General features: G+C 37.6%; 1 protein-coding gene across 1 annotated transcript; it reads left to right on the top strand.

Annotated features, from left to right (window-relative positions):
- The first annotated feature begins 3,356 nt into the window (after positions 1-3,356).
- LOC125242051 (odorant receptor Or1-like) lies at positions 3,357-14,816 on the top strand. Its single transcript, XM_048150754.1, has 10 exons — positions 3,357-3,409; positions 3,857-4,040; positions 4,710-4,839; positions 6,029-6,227; positions 6,780-6,940; positions 9,508-9,568; positions 10,206-10,305; positions 12,212-12,313; positions 13,026-13,175; positions 14,757-14,816. The coding sequence occupies exons 1-10, from the start codon at positions 3,357-3,359 to the stop codon at positions 14,814-14,816; spliced, it is 1,200 nt and encodes a 399-aa protein (XP_048006711.1).
- The last annotated feature ends 9,445 nt before the right edge of the window (positions 14,817-24,261 follow it).

Below are 24,261 nucleotides of genomic sequence, written 5' to 3'. Positions count from 1 at the left end.
TGGCATACGGCTTACACATAAAGTAGGTAAGTAATTAAATTTGTCAAGCATGGTATGAAATGTTGTCATTACATTCGTTAAAATAGGCTTCAAAGTATCACGTTGCAGTCGACGCAACTCTTGAGAATGAGCGCCGGCAGGCATGTTTTCTTTAATTTATTCAGTTATTTGTTTAATGACATAACATATTCAGCAATAGGCTACTAGACTCGTATCGAATTTAGCACATCAAGTTATTGTTTTCTGTAGTATTTGACTTAAGAAATCAATATTTATAGCTTGCGGGCCTTAAAAGTGCGTGATGACTGCGTATTTTAAATTAAAGATGTGTGTATGTTTTTTTTTAATTATGGACTTCGAAAACGGTGTTGGCCATTGGAGTGACGTCACATAATTCAGATCAACTATGGAAATTAGAGGTAGTAATCTGATCTCCATAGAAGCAACCTCTATTGTATTAAAATTCATAGTCGTTGACGGGTGTGACAATGTGAAATATTTTTTCTAAATATACTGACGTCATGTCATAGATATTCTATAGATTAATATGGCTGATGTTGTTTTTGCCTGATCACGTAAAAGTAAATTTTAAATAATTTTTTTGCGGGTTTTTAAGTCGAAATAAAATATGGTACTATTTTTTTTCGTTTAATTAGACAGTAATTAATAATATAAGACGTACAACTAGGGAACAAATCAAATTATTTTATTGAATATTTTTTGATTTGTTCTTTTTTTGAAGTAGTCACACTACTATATATAAAATATAAATTTAAATAGATATCATACACGAAAGAAAAAACGACAAGGCCCACTGGTGGCCGAGCCGGGAATCGAACCCGGGTCTTCAGCTTACGCGGCTAACGTCTTCACCACTAGACCACCCGCCCGCCGTGGTACCCGACGAAATTTCTCTAGTGTATGTTATCTCTGATAAGGCTAGGCGCCTTTTGACCAACTCTAAGGGCGAGCAATTAGTGTTTTGGGCGGGCGGGTGGTCTAGTGGTGAAGACGTTAGCCGCGTAAGCTGAAGACCCGGGTTCGATTCCCGGCTCGGCCACCAGTGGGCCTTGTCGTTTTTTCTTTCGTGTATGATATCTATTTAAATTTATAATATAAGACATACTTTGAAAAAGGGTCAAGTAGCCTATTTAAAACAAAACTAAGAGGGGCTTTACAGACGTTCAGACAGCAGTCTGCAACACACAACTTAGAAGGAACAGCTTTTCTGAGCAATATTTTGTTTTCGGTGGCTACGTATTGACTTTTTTCTTTTAATGTTAAAATTTACAAAACCCCGCTGCTGGTTAAGACCTTATATAATCGAAAACGCTGCCCAAAATATTTAAACTATGTATGGCAAAATTATGTATTTCTTATAAGCCTTCAAAAAAGTCCATCATGGCATAATAATATGTCTATCTTTTTTGACGACCGGTCTGGCTCAGTCGGTAGTGACCCTGCCTGCTAAGCCGCGGTCCTGGGTTCGAATCCCGGTAACGGCATTTATTTGTGTGATGATCACAGATATTTGTTCCTGAGTCATGGATATTTTCTATGTATAATTATAAGTATGTATTTATCTATTTAAGTATGTATATCGTCGCCTAGCACCCATAGTACAAGCTTTGCTTAGTTGGGGCTAAGTTGATCTGTGTAAGGTGTCCCCAATATATATATTTATATTTATATTTTAAACAAAACCATAAAACTTACTGTACGGTTAGCCATGAAAGTAGTTTACCACGTTTCGCCTCTATTTTTAAACACATGAGGTCGAAAAGAGGTAAATCACTTTTTTGGTTGACTGTAGATGTTTTAATGATTTCACCCCCGTGCGAATCCGGGGCAAGTCGCTAGTTAAATTTGCTATCAAAATGTCATGCTATCGCTGCATTCAATAAGTGAATTTCGCAGAAAGTAACTACGAATTTAGTATAATTATCGAAGAAAATTGCGAACATTTCTGAACTACTTATTACGAAACAGACGTCAAATATCTTAATAACATGTCTGAGCTGCAATTAATCGCATTGGTTGCAGCGATAAGGTTTTTGCAGCAAAATTCTGTCACTTGGAAAAGTGAATCGTCAAGGCGTCACGTGTTTCAAACTTTATATAAACATTTAATTATGGCACTGAAGAATAACCAGCTACAAAGTAAATACAGGTTTGTTGTCTACATAATCCGTCACCATTAGGCCTGATTTAGACGACGTGCAAATGGCATGCGATTTTATTTACATTGCGGGTTGTTGAGGTTACATACAATTTTGCACAGCCATCAAATACCGCAATGTAATAAAACTCGCATGCGAGTTCTCGTACCGTCTAAATGGTCCCTTATTTTTGGGGTCGGCGCGGCATGCCCCGTAGCCGAATGGCATTTCTCCGACGCCAAACGAAAGCGATACGCCGCTGGCTCTGTCGCGCCAATACGCAAGCGCGATAGAGATAGATATCTACTAGCGCTTCGTTTCGTGAGCGTTTCGTGAGCGATTGTGCCATTCGGCTAGCCACCCTGTCTTCCTCTTCCATACCTATCACCCGTCAATTCTCATCATTAACTTACTTTCGTTTAATATCATGTCTTAGACATTCCATCCACCTCTTCCTCAGTTTTCCTCTCCCGTTACTTCCTCCCACATCCATCCATACTATACTAATCCATACTTTAATATTATTAATGGGAAAGTGTGTGTGTTTGTTTGTCCGTCTTTCACGGCAAATTGACGGTACCTAGTTAAATTGATGAAGTGAGATAGGCTACTTTTTGGCTCTTTCTAACGCGAGCGAAGCCACGGACAAAGGCTAGTAGTATTGTAAATGGGAAAGAGTGTGTGTCTGTTTGTTTGTCCGTCTTTCACGATATAACGGAGCGACGAATTGACGTCATTTTTTAAGTGGAGATAGTTGAAGGGATGGAGAGTGACATAGGCTACTTTTTGTCTCTTTCTAACGTTAGTGAAGCCGCGGGCAAAAGTTAGTTCGTAATAATTATAGCTACCGTCATCAATAAGGCTAATGGCTATGGAATAAATAAACAGAGATGACTGTATTGACTGTCTGTGTCTAGTGAACTTTAGTAATCCTTTTGAATAAACCTCAAGGTTTTCATTCAGCGTATAATTTCTGATTAAAACATATGGTTCGGTAGAAAAGGTCAGTAATTAGGAAACAAAATTGACCTACAAACTTTCCGACACATTTACGTAATTTAATTTGATTCGAATTAAAAACTTACTTTGAAAGTGTTTAAACAAACCTTAATTAGATAAACTTTTGGCTAATTAAAAACTAAGCTTATTACTACGTACCATTGTAAGCGAAGACTCGGAATAGAGAGCACCATCTCAATGTTTAAACAGATTTTCTATACGTTTCTCTCCTTCTTTTCCTCTCGTTCTAGGTAAGCGAAAAAAATGTGACTATGAGCAGTAGACTTAAAGTCTTCAAACTAGTACCACAGTACCTTTCTAAAACGAACCCGAATTTATAACGTTTAATTCAATAATCTGTTTAGTTATAAGATGTGCGGTAGGTTTCGCTTACAAAATTTTGCAAAAATCGGTAAACTTTTATAATGAGACCGGGTCAGAATAGCATCCGAAAAGATTTTTGCCGCACCTCAAATACAGTTCTTCAGTTTTGGCCGATAAATAAGAACTTTAAATATTTCGTAAATTAGGAATGCAGCTTCTTGTGTGACGCTTGACGTTTTGTACCTTCGGCCTTACGCGGAGCTCGGCCTTTGAGCTCCGCAATAGGTTACTTCTAGCCTGCTTCACCAGCTCAATTGAATGGTGCTAGCATATCTTAGTGTGAACGACCAGCTTTAGCCGATCATTTACTTCAGGGGCACTGCAATGAAGAATTCGGATTGCCTCTCATCATCTATAGCCGTGATGAAGTATTCTGGAGTATGGATGCCGGATAATCTGACGCACGGCGGGAGATTGGCCTACATAGTGTTCAGATACGTCACGCAAACTGTCATGTTCTTCTTCATCATTCTGGCTGAGATCGCATATGTGTATAAAGTGAGTATTAAGTGATTAGATGTTTGTTAATCTTGCACCATAGGCTTGAACCTAGACAGCAATCTATTTCTGCAGTTGATTCGCTTCCGTTGAAATTTTTCTTTAATTTTCCACTACCATTCTCCTGGAAGACCATTCGGCCTAACCGAAGTGACATCGTTGACGTTACGTGGTGATCGAAAGTTTGGCTCTGACCGAAGAGCGATAGAGAGATCTACGAAGCGTAAGCAATTGTGACGTTGGATGTATCCTGCTTTTAGAATGTGATGCTGAGGCTTCGTTGTGCTGTAGGGGTGATCAATAAAACTCATATTTTACTCGAGTACTTTGCGATTGACCCGCTCACCATGGTAGTGGAAAACGAAGTGCCGAGTTGCCGACTCGAGAGTAGTTCGCATTGTGTACATTTATTGTGTCATCGCCACATAGACCTACATATTTCAGCCCCCGACGCAAAAACGACAGGGTTTTATAAATTGGACGTGTCTGTCTCTCTGCCTGTGTTGTATCTGTCTATGACATCGTAGCTCCCGAACGGATGAACCGATTTATTTTGTTTTTGTTTGAAAGCTGAATTAGTCGGGAGTGTTCTTAGCTATGTTTGATGGAAATCAGTCCCCAACGTCGGGGATTTTTTCAAAATTATAATTTTGTGGTTATTGCTTCCAGCACCGTGACGATTCAGAGCGCATGGTAGACGCGGCCGTGTTGCTGATGTCACATCTCGTGCAAGCTGTAAAGCTGATGACTATCATTGTCAGGCAGGAGAGGATAAAACGCCTCATCGCCTTGGGAGATGGTAACGCGCCCAAATTAGCATTTAGTATGAACTCGCATTCCCAGAAACATATTTATGGTAGCTGCTCTAAGAGCAAATCAAATTATTTTCAAGAAAAATTACGAAGGTCCATCAGCGCCTTTTTAGGGTTCCGTAGTCAACTAGTAACCGTTAGCACTAGAAAGCTGAAATTTGGTACCAACATGTATATCAATCACGCCAACAAAGTGCAAAAATAAAATATGGAAAAAAAATGTTTTATTAGGGTACCCCCCCTACATGTAAAGTGGGGATTGACTTTTTTTTTCATTCCAACCCCAGCGTGTGATATATTGTTGGATAGGTATTTTAAAATTAATAAGGGTTTACTAAGATTGTTTTTTGATAATATTAATATATTCGGAAATAATCGCTCCCAAAGGAAAAAAAAGTGCGTCCCCCCCCCTCTAACTTTTGAACCATATGTTTAAAAATTATGAAAAAAATCACAAAAGTAGAACTTTATAAAGACTTTCTAGGAAAATTGTTTTGAACTTGATAGGTTCAGTAGTTTTTGAGAAAAATACGGAAAACTACGGAACCCTACACTGAGCGTGGCCCGACACGCTCTTGGCCGGTTTTTTGTATAAATATGCCATTTTGTTTTAGTTTATATTCCTAGTACGTATATCTCTATATACGTAACTATGTATGTGTATAATATACCTATATTGGTATTGCGAATTGCTCATAATGATCAGAACGGAACTCCTCAACGACGCATAGCTCATGTTAGGAGATTTGTTCTCTTTGTTATGTTTGTATGCTTAATTTTTCAATGAAAAGTTTGTAAGCTTGAGTTTTCAAGTCACATTTTGGTCAAATTCGAGTTCTGGTACTGGGATCTATGAGAGATCAAGGGAACTCCTCAAATCTGACGGCACACTTTTAGTGGCTTTTGTATTATGATCATAACATCAACAATTTACATTACAAATAGTGACATTTGATGGAGTGGAACTGCTGATGATGATCAGAACGGCACTCCTTAACGACGCATAGTTCGTGTTAGGAGATTTGTTCTCTTTGTTATGTTTGTTAAGCATGTTGAGTCACAATTTGCTCAAGCTCGAGTTCTGGTGATGGGATTCATTAGGAGTCAAACGAACTCGTTAATTTCCGTAATTAAATTTTGTAATTCAATTATTTTTGCCCATATCACTGCCTACAGGTCCAGCTTTCACCCCATCAGAGCCGCAGCTGAAAGCGCAGCTGGAAAGAGCAGTAAAACTGACGGGATTGGTTGGAAACCTGATTTTGGTGTCTGCTGGTGTGACCGCCGTCTTTTGGTTCGTGGTGCCGGCTCTGAAGGACGTGCTGACGCTGCCGTTGAAGATCACGTTTCCTTTCGACGTGAAAGGGCAATACATGTAAAATAGAAAATAGCCTACTTTAGTGTGTAGTAACTTGTTGAAAATAGATAACAACAAGCTGAAGAGCAGATTATGCATACCACATGACTTGTTGGCGAAATGTACGTCAACCAATTGGAACCCTAGCCACTCTACAACCATGTCAAAATGACAAGCAGTAAGAGATTTCTTACAATCTGATTTATAACTTCACTATGACATAGTCCTACAGTGGCCTAGGGTTCCAATTGGTTGACTATACTACCAATTGGGCTTCAAAATCGAATAGGATGTCACAGCAGGTTTGGTGGCGTTGCCGAGATGACCTTGATGTTTTTGATAGGAACTAAAGTTTTACCATAAGGTTTTGACGTTATACGTTAGCTTGTGAAAAATACTGGCAATTTTTTTGGAAAAAACTCTTTAAATATCCTGATAGAATTTCAGTACTATTTTGGGTATAACGCATTCGCAAGTTATTTTTGATTTTTGTTCATGCAATTACGAATTTTGCTCAAAGGAAATAGTAACTAAACTCTTATTCTAACTAGATTTTTTTGTTGTAAGTAGATTCGCAGTGATGTACTTTTACACCTCGCTAAGCGTCGTAATATCTGGCGTGGGTGACGCCGCTGAGAATTTTCTCGTCTCTGGAGTATTGACGCTGGCGTCAACGCAGGTCGGCTTGCTTCACGAGCAACTGTTGGATCTCAAGGGTGATGGTAAACAGGGTAGGAACTTATACAATACAATACAATACTTTTTATTTCACACCTCACATAGTTTACAAGTAATCCACAAGAAACAAAATCAAATAGGTACTTATGAAATGTGTCGTTTGATATTTTTAACCCCCGATGCAAAAACGATGGGGTGTTATGTTTGACGTGTCTGTCTCTTCGTCTGTGTGTGTCTGTCTGTGGCATCGTAGCTCTCTAAATCGATCGATTTAGATTTTTTTTGAACGCTGAATTAGTCGGGAGCGTTCTTAGCCGTATTTGATGGAAGTCGGTCCAATACATAAAGACGAGGGCTTTTTCAAAATTTAAATTTTGTGGTTAGGTAAGGCCAGTCGCATTTTGGTGAAGGAAAACATAGTGAGGCAACTTGGTAACGAATGTCACAATTGCTTACGCTCCGTAAATATATCAAAGCTAGCTCCCTATCGCTCTTCTGTAGTGGCGCGACAGAGCCAGACTGCGTTTCGATCGCGACATAGCATCAGTGATTGGGGTGAATTTCTCAGCGTGATTTTTTTGTGGCGGAGCTGATAATCATTGTGTGGGCTAATTGTTTCCGGGTTTTTATTTTTTTTATGAAAACCAATCCTAAAATACTACCTTCGGCAACATTGCAAATTGTTACAAGTGTTATGTATATTTATTTAAAAATAATTTTCCATCGAAATTCTAATTTTGGTGTAGCGTCCAGAGCCTGTTTTTAGCGGATTATTGCTATGGTAAATCCAGTAAATCCGCAGCTATAAAGAAGACTTGCCATAACTTCATTCTTTATTACATTAGGTATATTTTTTTCTACTCCAGCACTTAAATCTGTCAATTAGATTATTGTCAGCGGTATCCAAATTAAGTTCATTTGAGTAACGATGAGAAAGTCTATTTGTCTATTGGTTCATAGGATTACTGCTAGCAGTAATCATATGAATATAGGAGTTCTGTTAATTTTTTTTTAAAAGCACAACTTCCATTTATCAGGTATGTTTTCATTTACAGTAATAAGTAACTTTTAATAAATAATATAATATTTAGGTTCATAATTTAAATCAAGATGAAAAAATAAACTTAAATGCGTTTTACATATTAGATATTGCAAAACAAAGGTAAAAATCATAAGTTTATCCAATAATTTTACATTCGACATTTAAATATTCTTGAACGCAACCACATTTTTCGTAATTGAAAACCGGCTTATTTTCTATTTCTCTTGTCTATGGTATGTTTGACATTTGTAAACTTATCACGAAACTATTTGAACTATTTCGGTGGTGTGTAGTTTGTTTTAATTTGACGTTATTGTGCAATAACATAAGTAATTATGAGTGATTCTGGTGAAAAATGCACTTCCGAAGAAATCAAGGCTATGGGCGCTCAAAGTGACTGACAATTTCTTACATGAAAAGTCAGATAAAGCGTACCAAAAATGTTATGATTGTTTTGACATGGAAATTGCAAAAAAATGTTTCAACTTTCTCTGAAACGGCGTTGTTGGCATATTTTGAAGAATTGTGCAACAATTTCTCGCCATCAACATTGTGGACAGAATACTCAATGCTACGACGATCCACACAAATATTCCCATTCATTATATGAAGTAAGTAACTAACCCATTTTATTATTCTCGAATAGGTATGTATGTGGCTGTCGTAGAAAAAGTATAGTATACAATCGTAACATTATGAAGGCTATAAAAGTCTCGTACCTTACTTAGGCCACTCGGCAAGCCTTCGTGGCCTAACCGCGGTACTCAACTTTTATAGCCTTCATAACGTTACCGTTATATAATATACTATAAGATGACATAAGTCAATATTATTATACAATTTGACACTTATAACTGAGCACCAAAAGTTGTCCGGGGGAAAGAACCAATTTTGGAGGTAAGTATTGAAATCATTTTTATGGTTAAACGAGACGCAGCAAGACGAACAAACGTGTCGTAACATGACCATTTGATTCAGGTTCGTTCCTGCATTTAGACATGACACAAGTGTCATACCTTGCTGGATTGGTCCGCGCCACACAAAAATATCTAATTTTGGTGGGTCGTGAACAAATTGAGGGCAGTAACGTTTTTGTTTCTATTTGAAAAGTATTTATTACATGTTAAAAGTTTATTATTTCAAGTAGAAAATAATAGAAAAATAATAAAAGGCTTTATTTTTGATTTTATTTTTTATTTTTGTGGGTAGACCAATTTTGGTGGCGACCATGTCCTTGAAATCGTAATTTCTCTAAAACTACTTATTATAATGAAAGGTCATTGATACATAATATTGGTTATAATTATTTATGTAACATCAGTACATAATTTCAACAAAAATTATAAAACTAAAAAAATCCACCAAAATTAGGCAAATTTCGAGTATGTTGAAATCCACCCATTGGCACTTCGGCTAGGCTGGACTAATTCTAAAAAAAAAAAGTCAAAAGTCCTCACTCCTCACCACGACATTGGCAGAATCCACCTGGCTTAAAATAGCGAGGAGCAAAAGCCATTCTTAAAAAAAAAATCTAAATAATCCTAGTTAGACAGTTAATAGGTATATGTTTTCTTTCAGACAAAGATTGTTGCTACAAGAAAGCGGTGCTCTGCGTTAAGTTTCATCAACGGATCATTGAGTTAGTAGACAACATTTTTATTTAAGTACTAGCTTTTGCCCGCGACTTCGCTCGCGTTAGAAAAAGACAAAAAGTAGCCTGTGCCACTCTCCATCCCTTCAACTATCTCCACATAAAAAATCACTTGAGAGAATGGAGAGTGACATAAGCTACTTTTTGTCTTTTTCTGACCTCCCGTTTCCCTAAAATGGGGGTGGAAGTTTGTATGGAGCATTCCGAAATCTGCGAATTTAACGCGAGCAAAACCACGGGCAAAAGCTCCAAATAAACTTAAGGGCACGCGGCCGCGATAGGCCTAAGAAACGCTGGCTGGACGTCGTACGGACATGGAAGAGAACAATCTCACACCTCAGGATGCCGAAGACCGGGCAAAGTGAAGACTGAGTAGGGAAGCGCACCCTGGCGCTATGCCGGGAAAACCCTAGGTTGAAGAAGATATTCCAAATAAATTTTAGTTTGTTATAATATGGTTCATTAATAACTATAAATCTGCCTTCTACTAGTATGTACCTATGTAAACTTTTTAATTATGCCTTATTTTTGCCCTAGCCTTCAACTGTGTACGAATAAATTATGGCCATAAATTATGGTTATAATTTCAATGGATATTTCTGAGTCTTGGAAATGACTGTTGCAGGTACGTCGAAGAAATCGCAAAGATCTTCGGTATGCCGATTTTCTGTCAATGTGTGACCAGCAGCATAGTCGTATGCATGACTGTTTATAAAATAACCATTGTAAGTATTGTATTCTAGCAAGGATAGGAATCTCGATTAAATCATGAAATCTTAAATCAACCTTCAAAATCTAGGGTGAACACTGAACAGGCATCTTCTGGGCGAGCTCACTCCATCGTAGGCCACGACTTTGCCTTTGGCTAGTCTGTGGCTAGTAAGCCCATTTAGGCCCACTTGCACCAACCACTTAACTCAGGGTTAGTGGGCTGTCATCTGTCAAATTCCATATAAAATGGTGGGTTAACCCTCGGGTTAACGCTTCATTTCCGTTGGTGCAAGTGGCCCTAAAATTTAAAAAACTCTCACCTGTTAGCGAGAATTCAAGGAAAAAGTTTATTATTGATTTTTAGTTTGTGGAGGCTGTTCGCCAATGTAACATACATACATACATACAATCACGCCTGTTTCCCAGAGGGGTAGGCAGAGATCACGGATTTTCATTTACTACGATCCTGACAAATCACTTTCGCTTCACACACTTTCATAACGTTTCTCATACACGCTCGTCGGTTTCGAGTACTTCTGACCTGGGTGGCTAGCCGAATGGCACAATCGCTCACGAAACGCTCACGAAACGAAGCGCTAGTAGATATCTATCTCTATCGCGCTTGCGTATTGGCGCGACAGAGCCAGCGGCGTATCGCTTTCGTTTGGCGTCGGAGAAATGCCATTCGGCTACGGGGCCTGGCCTTTGTAAATCGCCAATGTAAATGATATGTAATTATGGAGTAAGCCGCCAGACCGAACTAACTTAAACGTTGATACGAACTATACAATATCCCAAAGCTTCATCCTTGAGAAAACGAGGAAGGTCTGGCGGCTCTGGGCTCTTAGGGTCTTAGGCCATTAGATTATCTGTGTAATTGCAATTGTGATTACAAAAACCGGCCAAGAGCGTGTCAAGCCACGCTCAGTGTAGGGTTCCGTAGTTTTCCATATTTTTCTCAAAAACTACTGAACCTATCAAGTTCAAAACAATTTTCCTAGAAAGTCTTTATAAAGTTCTACTTTTGTGATTTTTTTCATATTTTTTAAACATATGGTTCAAAAGTTAGAGGGGGGGGGACGCACTTTTTTTTCCTTTAGGAGCGATTATTTCCGAAAATATAAATATTATCAAAAAACGATCTTAGCAAACCCTTATTCATTTTCAAATACCTATCCAACAATATATCACACATTAGGGTTGGAATGAAAAAAAAATTCAGCCCCCACTTTACATGTAGGGGGGGTACCCTAATAAAACATTTTTTTCCATTTTTTATTTTTGCACTTTGTCGGCGTGATTCATATACATATTGGTACCAAATTTCAGCTTTCTAGTGCTAACGGTTACTGAGATTATCCGCGGACGGACGGACGGACGGACGGACGGACGGACGGACGGACGGACGGACGGACGGACGGACGGACAGACAGACATGGCGAAACTATAAGGGTTCCTAGTTGACTACGGAACCCTAAAAATCGACAATTTTGAAAACTTAGTCCGTGCGCCTCTGCAATATCACAATTTCGTTTTCTTTCAACCCCTTAATAGGCTAGTTTCCTACTAGTCAAATCAGCTTTTTTTTAAAAACTGTCAAAACTATTTGCTAACATGGAATCACTATGAAATACTGAGGAGTGACGTCACGGTCAATTCATTTACTTTATATCTTTCTCTCTGACTTATTAAATATAATTTATGTTTAAACATAACTACGGTTAATTTTTTTTCTTTTAATTATATGATGCTTTATTTTGTACTTTGCATAAAATATTTTATTTTAAGTATAGGAAACAAGGCTATTCCAGAGGCATTGGATTGAAACCTGAGCAGTTTTATGTACTCTGCCCGTTTTAGGAATACTTGCGTGAGTTTCTGCATTATGTCTTTAATTTGTATGGCTTGCTTCATTCTCAGACACAGGAACCAGTGGAGATGATGACCATGATATTTTACTTACTGTGTGTCATGATGGAACTCCTGATGTACTGCTTCCCAGCAGATGTGCTTATAAATAAGGTATGAGTGTCGTTAGCACATTTTTTTAATTTTTTGACCAAAAACTGTATAATTTTTTGTCCTTACGGGATCAGGCTACGAACGACTAATCCCGGCTTAGCAGAGAAGTACCTAAATCACAAAAATGGTAGCAAGATCCTTACAATATAAACATTATACTATCAAGGAAAGACAAACATTTTCTTGCTTTTATATCGCAAAGGGCTTTGGATTTCGACTAAAGCTCTTATATTTTTTCATTTCAGTAGCAAATATTGTCAAATTTCAAGCGAGTTCGACTCGCACTTGATCGGTTTTTTATCCTGAACAAACAAACATAAACAGGCACGGAAGGTTAGGTTGTTACCCCATGATTGATCAGCAGAGAATGTCTAAAGGCATTAAGTCCGCATGTACTTTTTAAATGTGCAATAAAATTTAAAACAATAACTTTAATTATTAAAAGCTTAGACTGTATCCCACTGCTGGGAAAAACCCTCCCCGTTCAATTTCCACTCGTCCCAATTATGAGCGATCTCCGGCCAATCGCTGCGATACACGTCCAGGTCATCCCGCCATCTCCGCCTGGGCCTGCCAGATTCTCTCCCGTCTTGCGGCACCCATACTTTGCTTATTTTAGTCTCTGGTGAGTGCATACGGCAGACGGCTTGCCCAGTTCTATTTCTGCTTAAGGTCCAAACACCCCCAATAAAGACATGTAAATCTTTTCCAGAGCTTGCAGATATCTGACGCAGCATACCCCGAGTGGTCGGGGGACGTCAGAACCGGCAAGGTTCTGCTGTTGACTGCGCTGCGCGCTCAACGAGCCCTGGTCGTCAATGCTGGGGGCATGTTTAGGATCTCGTTACCTACTGCGGCCGCTGTACGTATGTCTTGCACTCGTCTTTTTTATACTGCGTCAGTGGCAAACAAACATACGGTCCGCCTGATGGAAAGCGGTCACCGTCACCTATAGACGCCTGCAACTCAAGGAGTGTCACGTGCGCGTTACCAATCCATTAGAAACTTGTACCTAGACTCCTTTTTGCTGTGTTAAGTACACAGGGTTTGGATTGCCGACGACGTAAAGGACGATAGACGGAACAAATTAGTTCCGTAGGCCCTTCCCTCACCAGCAGCACACCGCACCCTCGTTGAGTTCTGGCAGCCTTTCTCACCGGCAGGAACACAACACTATATTAATCATTTACTTATCACTAAGCAAGTCTTTGACCCATCGGCGGAAAGTCGCTAGCTTATTCCACCGTGCCCATTCTACCATCGGACTTCTAGACGCTCGTCGCACGGCCGGTTTCCACGGTTTCCACCTCACTTGGTATATATATACATACATACAATACATGCAATCACGCCTGTATCCTATGAAGGGGTAGGCAGAGCACATGAAACTACTCAAGTTTCAGTGCCACTCTTGGCAAATAAGGGGTTGAAAGAAAACGAAACTGTGACATAGCAGTGACAGGTTGCTAGCCTCTCGCCTACGCCACAATTTAACCCATATCCCACAGACGCCTTCTACGACACCCACGGGAAGAAAGGGGGTGGTGAAATTCTTAACCCGTCACCACACGGGCAACTTGGTATATAATTCACCAATTGAATGAAGTGCTTTGCTTCTTCTTTTCTTACGTAGGTATGCGCAAAGCCGAGCAGTGAAATTCCTTGCCGACCGGGTCGATTATTTTTTACCGATTTAAATTCAACAGCGCGTGAACACTTCAACTTTCAAGAGTGTATTTGAGGGCTGATCACGCTCTTACACTGGCTTCCTTTATAATTGAAGAGGTTTAGGACTGAGCACCTTAAATATAACTTTTTTTTAATACTACGTCGGTGGCAAACAAGCATACGGTCCACTGAGATGGAAAGCGGTCACCGTAGCCTATGGACGCCTGCAACTCAAGGGTGTCACATGCGCGTTGCCAACTCATTGGAAACTTGTACACTCCCGTGATGTGTTAAGTACACAGCAAAAAGGAGTGTACAAGTTCTAAGGAGGGTTCGGGTTGTTGACGACTCAAAGGACAATAGACGGAACAAATTAGTTCCGTATGTCGCACCCTCGTTGAGCTCTGGCAGCCTTACTCACCGGCATGAACACAACACTATCAGTATCCTGTCTTTGCGCACCTGCACTAAAATAAAATTTATTTGGTTTTGTTATCAACTTTTGTTTTCCTATTTGAGGGTCACAAAAAAGGCCCTCGCCTAACTTAGATACTTAGTTGATCTTTTTACTTTGATTTAAACTAATTTATAATTATAAAATGAGAAAGGTATCATTCAAAATACGACGACATGACTCGGGAACAAAAATATAATTATGCACTTCACGCACATAATTTTTGTTCCCGAGCCATGTCGTCGCATTTTGAAAAACCTTTCTCATTTTATAATTATAAATTATTCTTTCATGGTTGTAATAAAATTGTTTTAATTCCAGGTAGTTCAAACATCGTACACCTATTACGCGCTTTTACAACAGAAACTGAAGAAGGAATAAATTAAAACTTTACAGCCTAGTTAAATCTGCAATCGTAAAATAAAATATACAACTTTATTTGCTTAGACTATTAGAGAAAACTAGCTGATTAAACTACTTAGAAATGTTTTAAATCATTTGTAGAATATCCCTTCATACACGGCACACAAATAAAAAAACCGGCAAAGTGCGAGTTGTACTCGCGTTGCAAGGGTTCCGTACACTACAAGAAGGGCTTAAGCGCCTCCTTTTTAGTAGGAACTTAAGTCATTTTTGCGAATAATCGATATTTTGACGAAACAGAAATGAGTTTATATGCTTTTGCCCGCGGCTTCGCTCGCGTTAGGAAGAGACAAAAAGTAGCCTACACTGAGAGAAAATACAACCAGTTTTCATGTTCGTTCAACAAGTTTTTTGGTTATAAAACCGCCTTCAAAAATAAGCGCGTTACAAAACACGGAGAAACTAAAAAGCCAAAAATAATTAACCTTTCAATTCAGATTTCTTATCGTATTGCAATAAGCTAAACATCCAAATTATAAACAAATCAATTATTTTTGTAGTCGGTACCAGACCTGTTCGTCGCCTTGCTATTGCCTGTTTGCCCCACCCAACCATACACAGGCTGGTACCGACTCCAAAAATAATTGATTTGTTTATAATTTGGATGTTTAGCTTATTGCAATACGATAAGAAATCTGAATTGAAAGGTTAATTATTTTTGGCTTTTTAGTTTCTCCGTGTTTTGTAACGCGCTTATTTTTGAAGGCGGTTTTATTTTTTGTTAAAAAGTTTATTTATTTGTTGATTTTTAGTGGTTCCTAGTGATATTATATGTATCAGTCCGAATACATGTACAGTAGTGAAAGAATTATCCTTTAACTCCTAACCATTGAGGAGTTGACCTTCCATCATCAGCTCAGCCACATAAAATTATTACCATCAGACGTAAATACTGGTGTACCTTTGAAAAATAGACTAAAAACATTACATGTGCCTATAACATTTGAAGAGTTCCCTCGATTTCTCCAGGATCCCATCATCAGACCCTGACTTGGTACCAATGGGACCATCTCGGGGTTATACCGGTTCGATCAAAAAAAAAATTTTGAAAATCGGTCCACGATTCTCGGAGATATCGAATAACATACATACAAAAAAAAAATAAAAAAAAAATAAAAAACATTCAGTCGAATTGAGAACCTCCTCCTTTTTTGAAGTCGGTTAAAAATAGCGCCTACGTGCTCTTTAGTTCAAACAACAAGCTACTTGTCATTTGAATCGGCAATATATTTTTTGAATCAACAAGTCGATTTTATAAATACAACCTGACACATATTGTTTTAAACATACGTTTGGCTGATTCAAACGGATAAACCGCAACAAGTCGAACTTGTTAAATTCACAATGCAAATTTCTCTCAGTGTATGTCACTCGCAATCCCTTGAACTATCTCCACTTAAAGAATCACCTCAATTCGTCGCTCCGTTTTGCCGTGAAAGACGGACAAACAAACAGACACACACACTTTCGCATTTATAATATTAGTATGGATATTCAAACGCGTTCACATAATTTCGAGAGATTTGATAATTCCTTGCAGCGACAGTGAGTGAAATTCGTATTTAGAGTTTTTTTCTTTCAAGTCCGACTTACGCTTTACTGTAGATTTCTAATAGGTTTTCCTGTAATCTATAGATTGAAAACTATCTCATGTATTTTTTAGAAAATGTTACGCTTAGTAGTTTCGGAGATAAGGGGGGGGGGGGGGGGGGTCATTTTTTGCCTATTTTCTTAAATTACTTTACTAAAAATTATTAAAAAAAATATTTTTGAAATACTTATAAAACGCTCTTTCACTTGATATGTAACACAATATAGTTCTAGAAACTTTGATTTTGAATTTTCAATTTTACCCCCCAAAAGTGGCCCCTATAATTGAATTTTTCTTAATTCAAATTACATGTCCGTCTTTGGATCACAGGTTTACATACGTGTGCCAAATTTCAAGTTAATCGGTTCGGTAGTTTCGGAGCAAGTTGGCTGTGACAGACGGACAGACAGACACACGAGTGATCCTATAAGGGTTCCGTTTTTCCTTTTTGAGGTACGGAAACCTAAAAATCATAGTTTTAATCATTAATTTGTTCCTATATTCATACTATTTCCTATTATATATTCCGCAAAAAACTACCTAATCCGAATTTTTATTACCATCATCATCATCGCTCACTCGTTTTAAGAAAGCGACTGCCATCCTGACCTCCTAACCCGAAGGGTAAACTGGGCCTTATTGGAATTAGTCCGGTTTCCTCGCGATGTTTTCCTTCACCGAAAAGCGACTAATCCGAATTTTTGTATCGGCAAAAAATTGCTATGATATGGAATGGATAAGTCGAAATATTAGAAAAGACGAAAATATAACCCGCGTGATACAACTAATTTAGGTCAAAATAATTATTAAATCATAACAGTGCGCTACTATGTGTTTAACATAATATAATTATGTGTGCGTGCTAGAAAAAACTGACAGCAGACACACCCACTAAACAAAGTAGGTACACTAAAACAGTAACACTTTTAAAACCAGGCTGTGTGAAGTGTCAGAAGGCCGAGGGTTCCGTACAAATTTAATTTCGTTTTAATTTATTTTGAATTAAAAAAATATTAAATAAAACGAATACATTTTTTAGAACCTTCAAATCAAGGGTGAACAGGCATCTTCTGGGCGAGCTCACTCCATCGTAGGCCACGTCTTTGCCTTTGGCTAGTCTGTGGTCAAGATTAAGCGCATTCATAATAAAAAAAAAAAAATACAAATAAACAATTTTTCTCTTGACAAATAAACAATTTTTTTTTCTTTTCAATTTTATTACTAAAATTCTATAAATTGTGATCCTCCTGAAACTGTAGAAAATATTAAATGTTTGTGACTACAACCAAAGACATATGTAACTCCGTATAGACGGATAAAGTCTAAGAAAAAAACGTACCTCAAAGCCATAGAGAAAAAGGCACGGTGGCCTAGATGGCATTTCACCTTTGGAGAACGCTCGGCTAGATGACGCTAATATTAATATTTGACATTTTAATACATATCAAGCTAAACATTTTTGGTTCAAAGGTTCTAAACTTGTGTAGAGAGATGGCAGTCTATGCACTGTGATCACACATTTTACTTTGACAGTAACTTTCTATAATACTCGATCCTCTTTGCTAAAAGTAATCTATTTCCTTTTTGCGTCAACTTAGTTAAGATTTTTTTCCTCACAGCAGCCTTTTTTATGAGACAAGAGGCAAACGAGCAGACAACCTGAAAGGAATGTAGACCTAAACTATGTATTTTTAAATTTCAATCCGACATCTGTAATCTCCACGCGTTCCAGAGATAAAGGATTTTGACTGACAGACAGACAGGAGAACGGATGTCGGATGGACAAATATAGTGATTTTATGAGGTTTCTGTTTTAGTCTTTTTTTCTTTCTGTTTTTAGCCTTTTGAGGTACGGAACCCTAATAAATGTGGGCGTATGATGGACGCGATCAACGCGTGATATCGTCATGATTTTCAAAGGATATTTCATTTCTTTTGAACAAAAGAGACGCTTTTCCAGTCGTTTTGACTGATTAATTGATTGACTACCGGTCTGGCTCAGTCGGTGGTGAGTGACCCTGCCTGCTGAGCCGCGGTCCCAGGTTCGAATCCCGGTAAGGGCATTTATTTGTGTGATGAGCACAGATATTTGTTCCTGAGTCATGGATGTTTTCTATGTATTTACCTATTTAAGTATGTATATCGTCGCTTAGCACCCATAGTACAAGCTTTGCTTAATTTGGGGCTAAGTTGATCTGTGTAAGGTGTCCCCCAATATTATTTTTTTTAATTAACCAAAACAGAAGAAAATTTTATTTAATAATAGGTAGAATGTACGGTCGAAGTAAACATTTTCCTAAGACGCAGTTACCACAATCGCTTACCATCGTATCGTAGCAGAATGCATTTCAATCACCACATACCGTCAACGTTTGTTACTTCGTCTAGGCCGACTAGCTAAATAATAAAAATAAATATTTATTTTGTGACGTAAGGTGTTCAGGAAGATTCTGGGACCCGTGAAAAGAGACGATGGCAGTTGGAGAATCCGAAAAAATGCCGAAATTGAACATCTTATAGCCGAACCGAATATATTAGGTGAGACCAAGGCACATCGTCTCCGCTGGCTTGGCCATCTTATAAGGATGGGTGAGGATCGGGCAGTCAAGAGAGCCTATTTGGGTTGTCCAACTGGACGCCGTCCCGCTGGCCATCCTAAATATCGTTGGGCAGATAGAGTGGAAGCAGATCTCCGTGAACTCGGCGTTAACGAGGGCTGGCGAGAGGTCGCTCTGGACCGCGTAAAGTGGCGTGCTCTTGTGTTGGAGGCCAAGACTCACTTTGGGTCGTCGCGCCAACAAAGTAATAAGTAAGTAAGTATTTATTTTGTTTAAATATATGTACTGACGCGATAGCTTGGACAGGTGTCCACGGAAGACCAGCGTCAAGATACCTGGGGCCTATTTCTCGAAGCTACAAGTTACAATTTACAAGTTGTAGTCAACGTTGGAAAGGGACTTCCCCTTGTAACTTGTAAGTTTCCGTTTTAAGAAATGGGCCCTTGGTAGGTAACTTGTGAAAAGTCTGAGGACAGACCTTTTCATTGACGTTAAAACCTATTAATATATGTGTATCATAAATATAAGGAATCTTGTTAAGGTCTTTAATAAATTTATTTTCCGTCTTTCTAAGTTATGGTCTATATAATTTAGCGCCTGCCGAATCATTGTGAGTTCGGAAAATCAGTAGACAATAATCTTGTAGATCAATTTGTTTGCGGCGTTAGTTGCGATATTCACCAAATCGCGAAAAACCCTGACATATGAGCAAGGCAGAGAAAAAACACATGTCAATTTGAAAACGTAATCTTGTTCTGCTGAACACATTTATTGTCTTTCACCAATTAAATATTTAATTTTTATTTTATTTCCAAATACCTACGTTACACAGTATGACAGTAAAAACCAAAGCACTGAGTAACTAAAATACATAAAATCTTAAAAAGATAAACACATAAAAGTAAGAAAATATCAACACATATCTGTCCGGGAGCAGAATTCGGCAGGTTGCCCCGGAACCGTCGAAAGACTACACCCTTCGGCCAGAAGTCTGCATTATGTTGTATAACATTTTAGTAGACTGATAAATCGCTCCTAATTGTGGTTTTATTTTCAAAATGAGATGCGTTTTTCCTATGCTTGCATAAATGCATATGACTCATGAGAGTCATGAGACAGTGGTAGGTTTTGCCGCCACTGGATGCCACGGAGCAAGAAACTAATAGTCACACCAAACATAGAATAGAAAAATATAGATGGAAGGATTTCATCAAGATCACAAACTACATATATACAGACTATGCCACCCCGTACCACAAAATGCGACTGTCAAAACGAAACTATTGTTTGCAGCGGAAATGGATAGATGTCGCTCATAGTCCCATTTGGCACATATCTATATTTAATAAATTTGCAAGCCTTGTCATCCGATACATCCGTCTCAGGTTTTTCTCTTCAATAATTTGACAGATGGAACTGACTAACTATTTATTTTTATGCAGGAACATCGAAATGCCTGACATGTAGCGAAAGCTAGATGATACCGAATTTCGGGCAAATTGTCATGGCACGTTATGGTCTCATCAGAACTTCGTTCGCTTTTCAATCCAGAGGTCACTGGTTCAAGCCTCGGTGGAGACACACGTAAAGATATCCAGTTTTTTGGGTTTTATTATTATTTTATGGTTTTTTATTTGTTTAGATTTTTTTTGCGTAAGTTTTCACGATAATTCTTAATTATTTTGAACGTACATTCCAGAATAGGCAAAATATTACAACCTTAAGTGCGTTTTCACATTATACCCGATCGGCGATATCGGATGTAGGAAGGATTTCAAAGGCGAAAATCAAAGATGGCGACTTAAACATAATATATGCGATATCGGTAAATGAATAAAGGCAAGAAATTGGTTCTAGCTGGGAATTTTCTAGAGATTGAAGACATTATTCCACCATTTGAACTTATGTGCAATAAAGTATAAATAAATCATTGGTTTTTGAAATTGTTGATATGTCATTTTCATAGGCTAACTGTAGGTACTATTGTATATCATTCAGGGACAGGGTACAGGGTTTATAGTAAAATAAAAAGAAACTAGCTATAATAACTTTTAATTATAATATACATTACAAAAACTTGTTTCATTTACTTGAAAATATTAGAGGTTTACCATATCACAACAAATATATAGTCATCAATGCGATGAAATAAGTTCTCAGGAAATTTATTTAAAATGTGATAAGCCTTTAGTGGATGGCCTGCTTCTGCTTTTCTTGTTTTCATGCTCCTTCATCCCATTGAATTGAAACTTCGATGTTTACGCATTTTTGTCAATCCGTTTCGATGTGTACACAGGAGCAGACATGAGGGAACAACTCAAATGATTTTAAGGAACATATTCTCAAATAGACCGCTTTTGCAAATATCTGGGTATTGGCTTCCACATCGGCTTTTCTACCTCCAATAAAGTTTGCATTATAAATTCACCGTAAATTCAATACTTGTATCAAATGATTATGCACTTTAAATAATCAGAGGTTAGATGACACTTTTCTTCTTACGGCAATTATCCACTTAAACGGTGGTTTCGTTTCCACCACTATAGTCTTGCTAAATAGCTAGAATTTAGTCGCTATTTTTCTTGGTGTTATTACAATTCACCATAACAAATTTTACTAGGCCCATATTAAATTTATCTCGAAAATGTTTACTGCAATATGGATTTGACAACGTAAGTCAGTGACAGGAATGTCAATTTTGGCCATAGTGAGCGCTGGTGAGCGCTGTCATCCTTTTAGTTACCCCTCCAGGCCTCCACCCGCTTTGCACCCTGCACCTTGCCAATACAGTACAGACTTGTCATCCCATACATCCGTCTCACGTTTTTCTCTTCAATCATTTGACAGGTGCAACTTAATAACAACTTTTCAATAACGCCTGACACATTAGTGAAAGTAGATTTTTCGTGCCACAAGATACGTTTGGTCAGGTTGAAGTTGGTTTGGTTTTCAATCCAGGATCACATCCCGAAACATGAAGATAACAGTTTTTTTTGTGTTTTATTTTAATTTTATGGTTTTTGATTTTTTTGCATAAGTTTTAACGATAATTCTGAATTATCTTGAACGTACATTCCAGTAAAACCAAAATATGCTAGGTAAAATATTACAACTCTAAGTGCGTTTTCACATTATCCTATCTGCGATATCGGATGAAGGAAGAATTTTAAAGGCAAAAATCAAAGATAGCGGCTTAAATATATTGGATATCGATATCGGTCCTACATCTGATACCGGATCGGATAATGTGATAACGCACTAAGACGGAAGTATTACTTTCTGATTATTTCATTTTTAGTAGTATAAAAATGTTTTACCACAAACAACTACATAATTTCAGCACGACAGAGTCAGACGGCACTATGATCAGAATGAGACTAAAGTTGTCAAAATGATGAGATATTGTATATTATTGAGGAATAAAACAATAATTATATTAATAGGCCCATTTTATTCACCAAATTCTTTGAAAAGATTTTTCATTACCATACTAAGTGTTGGTCCAGATTGATAAAACATGGAATATTGGTAGTTCGGGGTGTAAAAACATGTCAAACCTGAGATATGAAATATTAGTACTTATTTTCCCATCAAATATAATGAATAAAAATAAATCAAACACAAAGTATTAAATAAAAAAATAAAAAAAGATTCACAAAAAAGCAAGGTCTCCCCGGTGAGATTCGAACCTCGTCTGCTGCTCAAGTTATCGCAGCTAAAAAGCAGTATCTTTGACCGCCACACCAAACTTCTACTTAATCAGAGTGACGAAATTAGGTAACTTATAGGTATAATATGAGTAGTAAGTCATGAAGACTTTTCACGACAAATTGAATGAATATTAAATGTTTTGTTACTTCAAAATGCAACGTTGCCAGACTGCTGACTGCAACGTCGCATAACTCTAGTTTGGTCGTAAACTGATTTAGACCTTAGTAAATTATTATTAAAAATCAATTCAGAAATAGAAGATGATGGCTATACACGGCGCTTGACTGATGGATGCGTTTTGTTATATAAAAAGAGTAGGTACATATTTCTGAAAATATTTTTATCTTCTTGCTTTAAACTAAAAATCATCTTGATATTCATCAATTATCATCATTTTGATATTTTGATATTCGTATATAATTAATAACCTGGATACAAAAAGAACATAATGAATGATACTTCGATATTTTACCAGTATCGAAACGCAGTAGGTTGGCCATGACAGCCAGTGACAGTACTAGTACTGAGGGCTTACTGCTGTCACCTGGGTTAACACATTGCGGACATCTTTCTCTTTTACTCCTATCCAGGCATATAGAGTGACATATATAGCCACATAGCGCAAACTCTGATGGTGTTCGTGGAAAACCTCCTAGCTAGACTTGTCATTCATTCATTGTAAAAATAGTAAAAAGATTTTGACTCTAAAGACTAATGTTTAAGTGATTTTCAGTCTTATGTTAAAGCTGAGTAAGACGTGGATGGCGGCAAAGCTTTTGTAAATACATACATATATTTAATCACGGAATTAAGCAACACAAGGCAATTTTTGTTATGTATTTATATTCCGCGTTTTGTTTAAGCCGTATATTGTATCGTTTTTCATAACAAAATGCGTAGATAATTTACACCTTAGTCTGTAACGTATTCGCAAAGGTTCTTGAGCGAAACCAAAATCGACAATATCCACCTACACTCAAAAAAAAATCTTTATTTATTAATTATATTATAAAGCAACATCTGCTGACGGTTTGTAATTGTCGATATTAATATATCTAGACTAACTTTCAATGTGGTACATGCAACTGGACAACTGTCACTGTACATTTGTAATCCTTATTACAAGAGCATAACGTCTATGGTTAGTTAAGACAGAGTATTGCTGTTAGTAGGTACGATGGGTACGATGTTGAACCTTAGGTTACCTTCCATCAATACTAATACTGAAAGACAATTTTTAAACTTATTGCATTACATGTGTCTAACAAAATTTCAATGAAATGGGTTGTGAATCTAATATTTAAAAAAATCACTATTTAAAAGGAGATGGTTGAAAAGGGTATAAAATATTAAAAAAAAAGAAAAAAAAAAAGATTTTCACTACCGAGGATCGAACCCACGACGTCAGGGCCGCGTCCATCGTCTTACGCTACTATAACTGAGCTATTTAAGCGATAGAAAGGGTGGCGAAATATTAACTAACTTTCAATCTAGTACATGCATGGCGTTACGAGTCCTAAAATTCATTATATTCTTTTAAAGA

This window comes from Leguminivora glycinivorella, unplaced genomic scaffold (assembly GCF_023078275.1).
Source record: "Leguminivora glycinivorella isolate SPB_JAAS2020 unplaced genomic scaffold, LegGlyc_1.1 Scaffold6, whole genome shotgun sequence".
Classification (NCBI taxonomy): Eukaryota; Metazoa; Arthropoda; class Insecta; order Lepidoptera; family Tortricidae; genus Leguminivora; species Leguminivora glycinivorella.
Note: the sequence above shows the minus strand (reverse complement) of the source record. Positions and strands in the feature narration are given on the sequence as shown.

Coding starts and splice junctions, on each gene's coding strand:
- LOC125242051 (XM_048150754.1), top strand. CDS start 3,357: ATGTTTAAACAGATTTTCTATACGTTTCTCTCCTTCTTTTCCTCTCGT. Junction 4,840..6,028: donor CCTCATCGCCTTGGGAGATG/GTAACGCGCCCA, acceptor CACTGCCTACAG/GTCCAGCTTTCACCCCATCA. Junction 6,228..6,779: donor GACGTGAAAGGGCAATACAT/GTAAAATAGAAA, acceptor TGTTGTAAGTAG/ATTCGCAGTGATGTACTTTT.